The sequence below is a fragment of the Poecilia reticulata genome, chromosome 18 (genome assembly GCF_904066995.2).
Source record: "Poecilia reticulata chromosome 18, P_reticulata-male-v2, whole genome shotgun sequence".
Classification (NCBI taxonomy): domain Eukaryota; kingdom Metazoa; phylum Chordata; class Actinopteri; order Cyprinodontiformes; family Poeciliidae; genus Poecilia; species Poecilia reticulata.
The window spans coordinates 24,949,653-24,962,930 of NC_088847.1; the positions used below are offsets into that span (position 1 = coordinate 24,949,653).

General features: G+C 38.7%; 1 protein-coding gene across 6 annotated transcripts in view; it reads left to right on the top strand.

Annotated features, from left to right (window-relative positions):
• Positions 1-11,445, top strand: part of LOC145548494 (low affinity immunoglobulin gamma Fc region receptor II-like) — a 45,589-nt gene extending 34,144 nt beyond the window's left edge. For 2 of the 6 annotated variants that reach the window (XR_014084505.1, XM_081598961.1), the window contains 2 exons: positions 9,208-9,282; positions 11,237-11,445. Coding sequence is in view for 5 of the 6 variants with exons in the window: in XM_081598961.1 (XP_081455087.1) it covers positions 9,208-9,282; positions 11,237-11,268 (107 nt within the window). In the remaining variant the exon portion in view is untranslated. Of the gene's footprint in view, positions 1-888; positions 944-1,120; positions 1,484-9,207; positions 9,283-10,806; positions 10,906-11,236 lie in introns of those variants that run through there. The other 4 variants (XM_081598958.1, XM_081598959.1, XM_081598956.1 and 1 more) reach the window with 3 other exon arrangements.
• The last annotated feature ends 1,833 nt before the right edge of the window (positions 11,446-13,278 follow it).

Sequence of the window (13,278 nt, forward strand, 5' to 3'; positions counted from 1 at the left end):
ATCATCCAGGACATTCACAAGAGGGACAAATTGACATTTGCATTGAAACTGGAGCAATAAAGATTTGGAAAATGTTGGACCCCATGGCAGACTTTGATCTGTGAGGATTTGAGTTTTTCTGTAAGTTTATTTTGGTCCCATCTCATCCCCCTTGATTGTTTCCCAGCTGTGGCTCGTTCCCTGATTATCCTCCCTGAGTATTTAAACCCTCCTGTGTCCTTGTCGTTCTGTCAAAGCTGTCTAGTTTCTCCGTCTGTTCCAGTTGAGCTGCCTTTTGTCCTTCGTATAACCCAGTGGTTCTTAACCTGGTTCGGTCGAACCCCAGGGGTTCGGCGGAGCCTCTGCAGGAGGTAAAGACACACCTGTGTAAAGTGCAAAAGTGTTGAGTTAAAAAAAACCTGCTAACTTGCTGCTGTTCATCAAGTCCTGCTAAATAAAACATTTAGATTTAATGTGGCGTGTTAACAGCTGTTGTATTTGTTGGCTTTATTGTTCAATAAACTGTAAAAGATCACAAAGACAAAACGTTTCCGTTGCAAAGGGGAGAAGCGTGAGGCCAGCTAACCCCACCGAAGGCTTGCAGCCCTTCGATATTTATTTTCTTCAAAGCATAGGCGTGTCGCCATAGTGATAATTCATCAGCACAAAGTACAGGAAATGCATTCCATATATGGTAACTCTTTAAGACGGCTGGTTCTATGCAGGATGTAACAGCTGATCTATTTTTGTAGACGGCTGTAAAGGCGTCTGCACATTGTCTGGAAACATCTTGAACAAAGAAAAATACGTCTAACAGAATTATGAAAATATAGAAAATATATCGGTAAATAAATGGTAAAAAGTTTCAATATGAACTGAACAGTAATGAATGTTTGTTTCATTTTGCAGTGACCGACCCGGTGGAGATGAATTCTGTTCGTTATCGACAGAAGCAGAACCAGAGGTAAAACTCTCTAGTTATGAGATTATTTTCTGCTTCTTGCTTTAAATCGTGTGGCAGAAACGACCAACTGTGACCCTTAGAATCAGATGAACTCAGTTCAGTTCTGCATCAAACTGTTTCTTCTATATACATGAATTTCTGCCTTATTTCTGAGGATGATTTCTGGTTTCTCTCCAGGGTGGAGATGATGATTCCTCTGGTAGTGAATACTGAAGGTTTCTCTCCCCCAACATCAGCTCTTCACCCAGCGAGCCTGAAAGACGATGCTGAGGGAAAAGATGCTGAGGAATAACTGATGACCTGCAGCTGAGGCTCAGATATGATCCACAAACATCCTGCTGTTCATTGTTTAAAATCTTATAAACTCAGTTTATATGTTTAAAGTGTTGATATTGCACTGAAAAAAACAAGTTGATTATTTATGTGGAAAATATGTTAGACATGAACAAAGTTTCTTTTTAAGTTCGATATACAAAGTGAAACATTTTTTATCTGAAACTTATAAACAAAATGAAAATACACCAAATGTTTGAAGATCTCAGGTGCATAAATGAAAGTTTCACTTTAATTGTTTTTGCTTTGTTTTTCTAACCAAACTATTTTTTCATGACTTTAATTAGAAAATAAAAATGAAACTAAAACTCCTTTCCGATGTTCAGCTTTGTGTGTTTGTGATTTTATATTGAATAAACTCAACATGAATTTTGAGTTTATTTCCTCAGCAGATGATAAACACTGTTAGTCTGAACCGTCATGGCAGATTCTGTTGTAGTGAACCAGCAGAGTGAGCAGCACGTACACGAGGTGATTGGCAGCACTGAGCCCTTAATTCACAGCCAGAGAAGTAAAGAGAGACTCTATAGGACGTATTTAAAGGTTCTGGAGCGGTCCAGTCAGTACCCAGACCAGAACCTACCTACAGGAAGCTGATGCTCCATGTTGCCTAGCAACAAAATCCTTACAGGAAGCTGATGCTCCATGTTGCCTAGCAACAAAATCCTTACGGGAAGCTGATGCTCCACGTTGCCTAGCAACAAAATCCTTACGGGAAGCTGATGCTCCACGTTGCCTAGCAACAAAATCCTTACGGGAAGCTGATGCTCCACGTTGCCTAGCAACAAAATCCTTACGGGAAGCTGATGCTCCACGTTGCCTAGCAACAAAATCCTTACAGGAAGCTGATGCTCCACGTTGCCTAGCAACAACATCCTTACAGGAAGCTGATGCTCCACGTTGCCTAGCAACAAAATCCTTACAGGAAGCTGATGCTCCACGTTGCCTAGCAACAAAATCCTTACAGGAAGCTGATGCTCCACGTTGCCTAGCAACAAAATCCTTACAGAAGCTGATGCTCCATGTTGCCTAGCAACAAAATCCTTACAGGAAGCTGATGCTCCACGTTGCCTAGCAACAAAATCCTTACAGGAAGCAATGCTCCATGTTGCCTAGCAATAAAATCCTTACAGGAAGCTGATGCTCATGTTGCCTAGCAACAAATCCTTACAGGAAGCTGATGCTCCACGTTGCCTAGCAACAAAATCCTTACAGGAAGCTGATGCTCCATGTTGCCTAGCAACAAAATCCTTACAGGAAGCTGATGCTCCACGTTGCCTAGCAAACAAATCCTTAAGGAAGCAATGCTCCATGTTGCCTAGCAACAAAATCCTTACAGGAAGCTGATGCTCCACGTTGCCTAGCAACAAAATCCTTACAGGAAGCAATGCTCCATGTTGCCTAGCAATAAAATCCTTACAGGAAGCTGATGCTCCATGTTGCCTAGCAACAAAATCTTTACAGGAAGCTGATACTCCACGTTGCCTAGCAACAAAATCCTTACAGGAAGCTGATGCTCCATGTTGCCTAGCAACAAAATCCCTACAGGAAGCTGATGCTCCACGTTGCCTAGCAACAAAATCCTTACAGGAAGCTGATGCCGACTCGTCTTCACTGATGTCACTGAGGGAAGGAGGTTGATGATCCAAACAAACATCGTATGAACCAACCAGGTCAGACATGCTGAGGACATCTGGGTCACATGCTTCACCTCTGGGTCGCCTCAGCACACACAGCTTGAACATAAAGTTTAGAGAATTATTCTTTAACTGCAGAGTTAGTTTTTATAGTTTTTAAATACTTTTAGGCTTTATTGTCCTTTAGGACATGAACAGGAGGGACGACCTGCAGCCAAACCTGAGAATCAAACCAGAGCAGCGACTGCAGCCTCCAAACACCCTGGATGGTTTTAACACCTTTACACTGATGATGATGATGATGATGATGATGTTAGTGCAAAATGACTGACTGGTTTCAGTTCCTCTACAAACAGGAACAAGTTTCTCTAAGAAAAGCAGCAGAACCCTGAGGTCCGTTTCTCAGGAGGTTGAGTTTCAGAACCTGCTGCAGTTCAGTCAGTTTAAAAACATTTAAAAATCTGATCTGATTCCAGGTTTAAAGTCAGAGAACTGAGATATAAACCCGGTTCTGCTCCTCCAGAACCTCAGACGGTTCCATGACCCAGTTTTCTGTTTTCTTCTCTTCTTCTCCGTTTCTTTTGATTTAGTCCTTTTTTTCCTTCATTCTCTCAGAATCTCCTTGATTCTAAACTCATGTTATGATCTAAACCTCCTGATCCAGACTAAAATCCACAGAGAATAAATAATCTGCCTCTAATCCAGCTGTGACCCTCTGTGACCTCAGGGTCATCAGACACTGCCGCTCCAGGACCAACAGCGCCCCCTGGTGGCAGCGGCTCAGGTTTCATCCAGAGGCTGCTGCTGCTTCATCATCATCATCATTGAACAGAGTGAGAACCTAAACTAATATCCCGTATTGATTAAATGTTAATAGAAAAAGTGAGTAAAATATTAAGGAGATAATAAACAGCTACGAACCCAGAATGAATAAAATCATCTTTAGTTTAGTTATTGATCTGAATCCAGTCTGACATGTTGATGGTTTCAATCAGTCTGATTGATTAATCCTGTAGCAGCAGCTGCTCTGCCCCCTGCTGGTCATCTGGCTGAACTTCATCTGAACTCAGAAACACTTTGATTCTCTGAGCTGCTCGTTTATTAATCAACATTATTTTAATTATAAATTAGTTAATCAATTATCTGCCTTTTAGCTTCTCTGTGCACAGAAAGAGTTTCAGCTGTTTCCATGGTAACGACCTCACCAGCCCAGGGTAGGCAGGAGTTTGATGATGTCATCACTGAGCGTGACCTTTGAACTGACTTTGTCTCAATGGATAAATTATAAATATTTTTAAAAAGTTGTTCTTCATGCTTCTGGATTTCTGTAAACTTTTCTGGATAAAAGGAAGTTTGGAAAAGTGTCTGCAGGAAAAACCAGATCAGATCAATTTAATCATAGTTATAGTGAAAATAACAGATTTTTCAAAGTTTGTCACATTGGAACATTTGTTATGGTCTGGCTCTTAAACCATAACAAATGAAAGGGAAGCAATGCATGGAATAACTTAAAAAGGAATTTATTTAACAAAAGTCATAACTGGTTGGGAAAGAAAGGGACAAAGGGAGAGAGTGGCAGGGAGACAGAAAGAAAAGAGCTTCTCAGTCAGAGGAAGTGGTGAGTCTTAAGGTGGATCTGGAGACACTGGCCAGCTGCCTCCACTTCCAATCAGCACCAATTAAAGACATGGATGTTAGAGACCCAGAGGAAAAGGCCTTGGGCCGTAACACCCCCCCTCTTCAAGACAGGGTCCCCACTGGAACCCTGGGCAACCTGTGCATTAACATCTGGAAATAGAGAAAAACAAAATTAAGTGCACTAATATCTCAGACCAGCTGAAATGAAACAAAACTTAGATTCTCTCCGATCCCATCCATACCCAACAACTGGTACCTTGAAGTGACTATTAGACAGGTAGGAGAGAAGAAAAGAAAAAATGTTACTGTCTTGGTGCTCTTGATAAGGCATCCGCGATGACATTATCAGCACGAACATGATAAGGTTTCAATAGATTAACATGAATTATTCGCTGTTTCTTCCGTCTTTCTGGAGTCGCAATGAGATAGTTTTGATCAAACAGCTGTTTCAAAACTGTGTGCGGACCAGAAAACTTGGCCTGAAATGGTGAAGTCACAACAGGAAGTAAAGCTAGTACTTGGTCACCTGAAAGAAAAACACGACGTTCAGCTTTCTTATCATACAAACGCTTCATTTTTCCTGTGCAGACGATAGATTCTCTTTTGCCAAGTGAGTAGCAGTAAAGAGTCTCTGCTTAAACCCATTAACATAACTCAACAGGTTTTGTGGCGGTGCAGCATCCTGGCACTCATCTCTCAAAACTGTTAACGGACCACGCACAGTATGACCAAACACCAATTCATTAGGGCTAAAGCCCATACTCTCTTGTGTTACTTCTCTTGCTGCAAGTGACAACCAAGGCAGACCATCCTCCCAATCAGCATCCATCTGAACACAATAAGCCCGGAGCAAAGATTTTAATGTTTGATGAAATCGTTCCAGTTCTCCTTGGCTCTGCGCATGGTATGCTGTAGATTGGTTGTGCTTGATGTGCAGCTGCTTCAAAATCTGTGCAAACAAATGAGAGGAGAAATTAGATCCTTGGTCACTCTGAATGACTTTAGGTATCCCAAAAATGCCAATAAACTGCATAAGAGCCCGCACCACAGACTTTGCAGTAACTGTGTGCAATGGATATGCTGCTGGATATCTGGTGCTTTGGCACATAACAGTCAACAGGTACTTTGCACCTGAACGTGAAGGGAGAAGAGGACCCACACAATCAATTATTAAGTGCTCAAACGGTTTACCAATAGCTGGAATAGGATGCAGTGGTGCCCGGTTTAGAACTTGATTGGGTTTACCAGTGAGCTGACAGGTGTGACAAGTTTTAATATAAGATACATCTTTTTTCAGTCGTGGCCAAAAAAAATTTCTCAAAATGCGATCGTAGGTTTTCCTAACTCCCATGTGTCCTGATTCATCATGGGACACCTGCAAGACCATGTCACGCCATTTCAAAGGTACCACAACCTGATAAACTGGCTCCCCAATACCATTCTCACCACATGGCATCCACTTCCTTAACAATATCTTGTTTTCAACAAAGTATCCATGAGCATGGCTCTGTATCTCTTCAACAGGTAATGCAGACTGAAATAAATGCTGTATGGTGGGATCAGATCTTTGCCCCTGCACCAGATCATCCTGTGGAATAGACAGAGGAATATTAGACAGACAAGAGGAAATCTGTTCATCTTTTCTGACGTCTTCATCCTGATGTATATCACTGGATGCTTTCATTGCCCGTGTCACAGCACATGCTTGAAAAATGTCAGGGTGTGATTTTTCATTTTCATCAGGACCACTGCTGATCAAAGGTACTGAAACAACAACTGGAGACTCTGGTTGATCAGGCCAGACTTTCCCTCCAGCTACTGTATATTGTTCCCCAGTATAACTGTAACACCCATCACAGGCAGAGCTGGTCTCACACCCATTCTTACTTCTCCTTCAAACAACTCTGAATGGAGCACAAGTTTATGTACTGGAACACAAAACACAGACATGCCCATACCCAACACAGGTATAGATAATCCAGTGTCAGATTCATCTGAAAAAGGTAAAACGGATGCCAAAATGAATGAATCGTATGCACCAGTATCTCTTAAGATTGTAACTGGCATCTTAACGTCACTCCCAACCAAAGAAACATGTCCCTCCAACAGAAATGGTTTGTAAGAACTCAAGTCAGGTTTCCCAGAAGATGACACTTCAGCCATTTTGTGAGGAACATTCACAGAAACTGATGCAGCCAACGCTGCTGGTTTAACCCGAGTTCCATTTTTATTTCTGGATTTCAGCAAAGCACAGTCTTTTTTCCAATGACCTTTTCTGTGACAATAATTACAAATTTTGTCCAGATCATGGTTACTGCGATACAAAAAAGAACCTCCCGAATGTGTGCTCTCTGCGCGCTTTCCACTTGCATCTTTATGTGTTAAGACAAAATCATCAGCCAAGACTGCAGCTTCTGACACAGTTTTAACCTTCTGTTCATTAATGTACACTGCAATATTATGAGAAACAGAGTTTTTAAATTGTTCCAAAACCATTAAATTACAGAGATCACCAAGTGTCTTAACCTCAGAGGAAGTGCACCATCGGTTGAAATGAATTTCCAAATCTCTTGCAAACTCCACATAAGTTTTGTCACCTTTTTTCCAGTTTCTAAACTTTTGTCTATATGCTTCAGGGACTAATTCATATGCTTTCAATATTGCAGCTTTAACCTTGGCATAATCTTGGCCATCATTCAAGCTCAACATAGAAAACGCTTCCTGAGCACGACCAATCAAAACACACTGAAGCAAAATTATGCGGTCTGAATCAGACCAATCTCTTGTGTCTGCAACCCTTTCAAACAAAGTGAAAAAAGTAACATCCTTTTCACTGAACTTAGGCACCAAACGCAAGTCATTTAATACATCAGAGGGTTTGCATTTTGAGTCCCCAACACAAGATTCCGCAGACAATTTGCCATCTTTCACCAGATTTAATTTCTCACTTTCCAAATTTATTCTTGCCAATTCAATTTCCTGTCTCATTTTTTCCAAAGCAAGAGCCTTATCCAAATCTGCCTGCTGTCGTAACCTCTCTAAAGCCAACTCCTTTTCCTTCTCCAGTTGCATTCTCAACCTTAACATCTCTTTTTGTTGTTCAAAATCCAAAACGTCAGACTTTACAACCTGAGCACCCAAATCGTCAGGTCTGGAAGGTGACAAAACACCCATCTCAATTAAATTCTCCCTTAAAATTGCTTTAACATTGTCTTTCAACCTTTTATCACCGACACTTATTTTATAGTGTTCAGCAATTTTTACTAGTTGTTCTCTAGAACACTGCTCCAAAAATCCTGCCGATGGAGATTTATTAAAGTCTTCCACAGACATGACTAAAGTCTTAATCACAAAACAGTGTTTCAAACTTTTAATTGCTGACAATCTGTGCAACACAAACCAATCAACCCAAACCTCCCCTCTAACTGCCTATCAGAAACTTTCTAGCTCAACCCTAGTCTTCAGAGATCAGGGACGGTGGGTATTTATGCACTTAATACCAATAGAGTGGAAAAGGCGACCAGAAAATTGGCAACCCCCCCAACACTATGGCCGTGCCCCCGAGACAACTGCTCCAACCATATGATCCCACACTACTGTTTTTGAGCACATGAATCCCAAAGGGGAGACACGCTGAGGCCTACAGGGGAATCAGTTCAGATGAGACATAATGAATTGCACAAATCAGTCAACAATTAAGACTTACCAATGAGCTCATCAGAAGGGACGAAATCAGGCAACTTACACCAAACCAGAGAAGAGAGAGAAAAAAAATAAAATAATTTTCCCAAAACTAAACTCAAGATTTCCACACTAGCTTCCCAGTTAAATTAACAAACAATGTTTACCACTTAACTAACCCAACAAAACTAACATAAATTTGAACGAGCCCCCAATTTGTTATGGTCTGGCTCTTAAACCATAACAAATGAAAGGGAAGCAATGCATGGAATAACTTAAAAAGGAATTTATTTAACAAAAGTCATAACTGGTTGGGAAAGAAAGGGACAAAGGGAGAGAGTGGCAGGGAGACAGAAAGAAAAAAGCTACTCAGTCAGAGGAAGTGGTGAGTCTTAAGGTGGATCTGGAGACACTGGCCAGCTGCCTCCACTTCCAATCAGCACCAATTAAAGACATGGATGTTAGAGACCCAGAGGAAAAGGCCTTGGGCCGCAACACATAATAATCAATAATCTGTTCATATAAAGTTCATAAAAAGGTTAAAATTCAGTCCAACATTAAACAACCTGAGCTGGTTTTGCTCTGAGCGTCAGGCTGTTCCTGGTCATTTTGATCATTTTATCCTTAATGTTCAGTAAATTATTCCTAATTTAGTTTTTCCTTCTTATTTACAATTTATTTTATAAACAAGGTTTCAAAATGAGATGAAATGATCAGAAAATTCAGAGTTTTCCTCAGTTTAGAGACTCAAAGCTGAAAATCATCAGATTTGAATTACAAACCAAACCAGTTCAAGCAAATTAGATAAAATATTGATTAACTTTGGTTTTCATTAGACACTGAAAAGGTGTCAGTTTGAAAAAAACCTGCTGCTGTTTATAAAGCATTCTTCATAATGGTGTATATAACCTTTTAAAATGAATGTGGCCTCTGAGCAGCAGCTGTATAGTAATGAATGTTTGTTTCATTTTTTAGGAACTGACCCACATGCAGTTTATGCATCTGTGAAGACAAATGATGTTAAAAATCATCAGAGAAGCAGAACCAGAGGTAAAACTCTCCAGATTTATGAATGTATGAACTATTCCATGGTTTTTGCTTTAAATGCAGATGATGAACTTAGTTATGTTCAGAATCAAACTTTGGTTGGTCATAAAGGTGTAAACATTTTCTTCTTCTGAAGTATGAATCCTTCCTTTTTCCTTTCACACGTCTCAACAGTCTGATTCCCACTCCAGTTCTCACCCATGCATTGATGTATAAAATGTTACATTTTTGCACCTTAACTAATTTTACATATAAAATGATGATATGAATGTCAACCAGGGCAACGACAGGGACAGCAATGCAATGACCAATAAATCTAATGTCTAGTTTCCATGTTTTGGGTCTAAACTGCAGGTTTAAAAAGGAAATTTGCTTCAGAATATTTTGAGTTGGATTTCATTCAATGATCAAGAATCAATTTTTTATTTTCTATTTTATTTTGAAAGTTTTTTAAGTTAAAACAGGGGAAAAATAATAAAATGCAAGCAAGGAAACAATAAAGGTTATGAAAACGTAACCCAATAACACAAAATTAGCATAACCAAAATTAAATACCCTTTTAAATAACTACAAATTATCATTGAAACTAACATCCAAACATATACTCTAAACATATTTAATATATCTATATATCTATCTATCTATATATATATATATATATATATATATATATATATATATATATATATATATATATATATATATATATATATATATATATATATATATATATATATATATGGCGCAATATTAAATTTTAACCATGGTGTTTTCCACTTAGTTTGTATTCCATAAATATTGTCAGCAGTCCGGCAGCTCTAATCTGTCCCACTCAAAGTTTGGACTAACAATTTGTGGCTCATTCAGCAAATATAATCTGCAGCACCTTTTCTGGACTTAGACCATCCTGTCCCTTACAAAAGGAAAATATATTTAGCCATGTTTTACTTGAAATATATTGTAGTCTGGTTCTGATGCAGCTGTAGAAAACAACTCCCAACCTTGTTCATGTAACCCAAAAAGAATCAATGAAAATGGAAAATTTAAAAAGAATAAATGAAAAAGGGATAAATAAAAAGTAGATAAATGAAAATGGGATAAATAAAAAATAGTTAAATGAAAAAGAGATCAATGAAAAATAGATAATTGGAAAATAGATAAATGAAAATGGCAAAATGAAAAACAGGTAAATGAAAATTAAAAATTGCAGCTAGATAAATAAAAAAACAGAAAAGGATAAAAATAAATATAAATGGAAATAAAGATGCAAATTACTCATTTATTTATTATTTTTACTCTACTTTTTTTCCTATATCTTTATTTCTTTAATTTTGGCTGAAATGGCTCTCCAAAGGGGACATGTTTGCGCCAAAATAAAAAAGAAAATTACAATAAAACTGTCCATAAAAACCCACAATAACGGTCAAAACAGCAAAACAACATATTAACAAACAATAAAACAACATGTGCCATAAATCTCAACATAACCAACAAATTTCAGTGAACTTTCCCCTAACCTACTCACAGCAGCGCAGAACAGCACTGAGAGGGGGAAGCAGAGGAGCTACGAGGGCTGGAATGAACTACAGAGGCCAAGGAAGCACAAACAAGGCAGAGTGCAGAAAGGTGATTCCCGCAGGCAAAAATAACTAAACAGCAAATGAAAATAACTGAATGAGATAAAAATCACAAATACTCAATATAACATGAATTAGAAATAATAATTTAAAAAAGCACATTTGTAACTGTTACACGGGGTCATCCTGGACAGGTCGCCAGTCCGTTGCAGTGGACATCACTATTCCTTCAGTTGCATTTTTTAACTATTATTTTACCGGGAATGTTTGGAGATAAAATCTTTTTTTATTTTTTTTTATGGAGACCCAGCAAATAGTCACACCAGTGTACATTATATTAATGCAGATCTAATTTTCTTGAAATGATCTTGTGATTTCAGAGTTTCCACCAGAGTTTCCTAATCTTCACTGAGTTCATCAGTCACATCAAGATGACCAGCTGCCAGAATTCAACTCGCGCCTCCAGAGCCAAAGTCTTTGTTTCTCAGTGGTTTTTTGTTTAGATTTTCTTTGTAACTTCCTTAGCATAGTGCTAGCAATAGCTCATTATGAATCTTTCCCTACAGATATTAAAGACCATCAGATTTTTGCTCTGAGCTAATTGTGCTAATTCACTATTATGCAAAATTCACTTTTTGCATCTTTCTGTCCTTTCATTTAGATATCTCCTGTTTCTAGAAACAGTCCAAGAGCTCAATTATTTTTGAAGTCTGTGTTTCTGTCTTTTGTTATGGCTCAGACAATGTTGGTAACAAGCAGAGTTTAAATTAATAATATAAATGTGCTTCAGATCTGCAGTGTTTAATCCTTCAGTGGTTGTGGCTTGATGGTTGTTCAGGAGGCTCCACTTCTGGTTCAGAGATGTTTGTACCACTCTGAGTCTACTTGTATCCATTTTCACGTGTCTGAGGTGCTAATACTGTAAATATTGAGTTGGGAGGGCGTGGCCACCAACAGCTCATGTGCATAATTTTGATGTAGCATTAAAACAGGACATTGCTTAATAATGTCCAGGCAGAACTGGTCTGGTGAAATCTAAATATCTGTATTAAATATAATGAATATGTTTTATATAGCCCAGAGACTTATCCTAGCTTGTTTAAGGAAGCATAAGACACCGTTTCTTTATATTCTTTATGTTTTAGTCTTCTGCTATTTTTTTTCTCCTTCTACAATATTTGTGCTATTTCACCCATTTAACTTCTACAGTGTTTTGCCCATTCTGGAAATTAGTGCTATGACGTTTTTGGTTTATTAATAATTTATGTAATAATTCAGAGCGCAGCAAAGTGTGGTTACATTTGTTTGGTTTAATTGTGATTAGGATATGACCCTTTTTTGAACAGTAATTTCTTTTTGGAATTAATAAAGTATTTTTGAATTTGAATTGAATTTGAAATTGAAATCTGAAATTTTAGGAGCAATGTCATGCAGTAGCAAAATGTACCGCTAGAGGGCAGAAGTGGGACACTATGGGACTGACGGTGCATCATGTCTGTGTAGATCAGTGTTTCTGAAACTTTCTCAGGCTGAGGACCAATTAGCCCATTTAACAAACACTCATGGACCACCTAACCTGAAATTGACCCTGTGGTAACACAACTTAATATATGATACAACCTGACGTAAAAATATTAACTCACATATTGTTGTTTTCTTAGTTCATCCTAATGAGTGGTGCTGTTGGTAAATGTGATGAAAACCATGAACACGTCTACTTGGGCATTTTGAGTTATTTACAGATTCTGAAAGTATCTAAGCTTTCCAATGATGTCAAACACATGGAGATAAAATAAATAAGTTGTTCTAACACAATCCTTTGGTAAGCTAGCTGTAGCGTCACACACAAGGTAAAAAGCTCACAAAGTTCAATTGATCTGTTTGGATCAGACAGATCCAAGTGGCTGATGAATTAGTGCAGATTTCTCTGTAGATGTGGACCAGGAGGAAGTGCGTTCAGACCCCAGCAGGTGAAGTGATGCTAATTTAAGTGGAGTTGTTTAATTTCATATATTCTAAGTTATTGGGGCCTCAGTCAGTGGTTTGTATCACTACAGAGAAAAAGTTGGATGCAATTATCTGCTTTATGTGTGATGGGATCTGGATTCACAGATCAACTCGTGAATATTAACTAAACCACATCAAATATATGGCTGATTAGCCTTCTTCAACATGATTATAATTTGATGGGTGAAAATAGAATATGACAGATTTTTTATGCTGTCAGTCAAAATGATGGATAATAAGTCTAGTGCAACCTCTGCCTCTCTCTCCCCTCTTCCCTCAGCCCCTCCTCTCTCTGCCCCTCCTCTCTCTCCCCTCCTCTCTCTCCCCTCCTCTCTCTGCCCCTCCTCTCTCTCCCCCTCCTCACTCTTCACTCTCCCCTCCTCTCTCTGCCCCTCCTCACTCTCCCCCTCCTCTC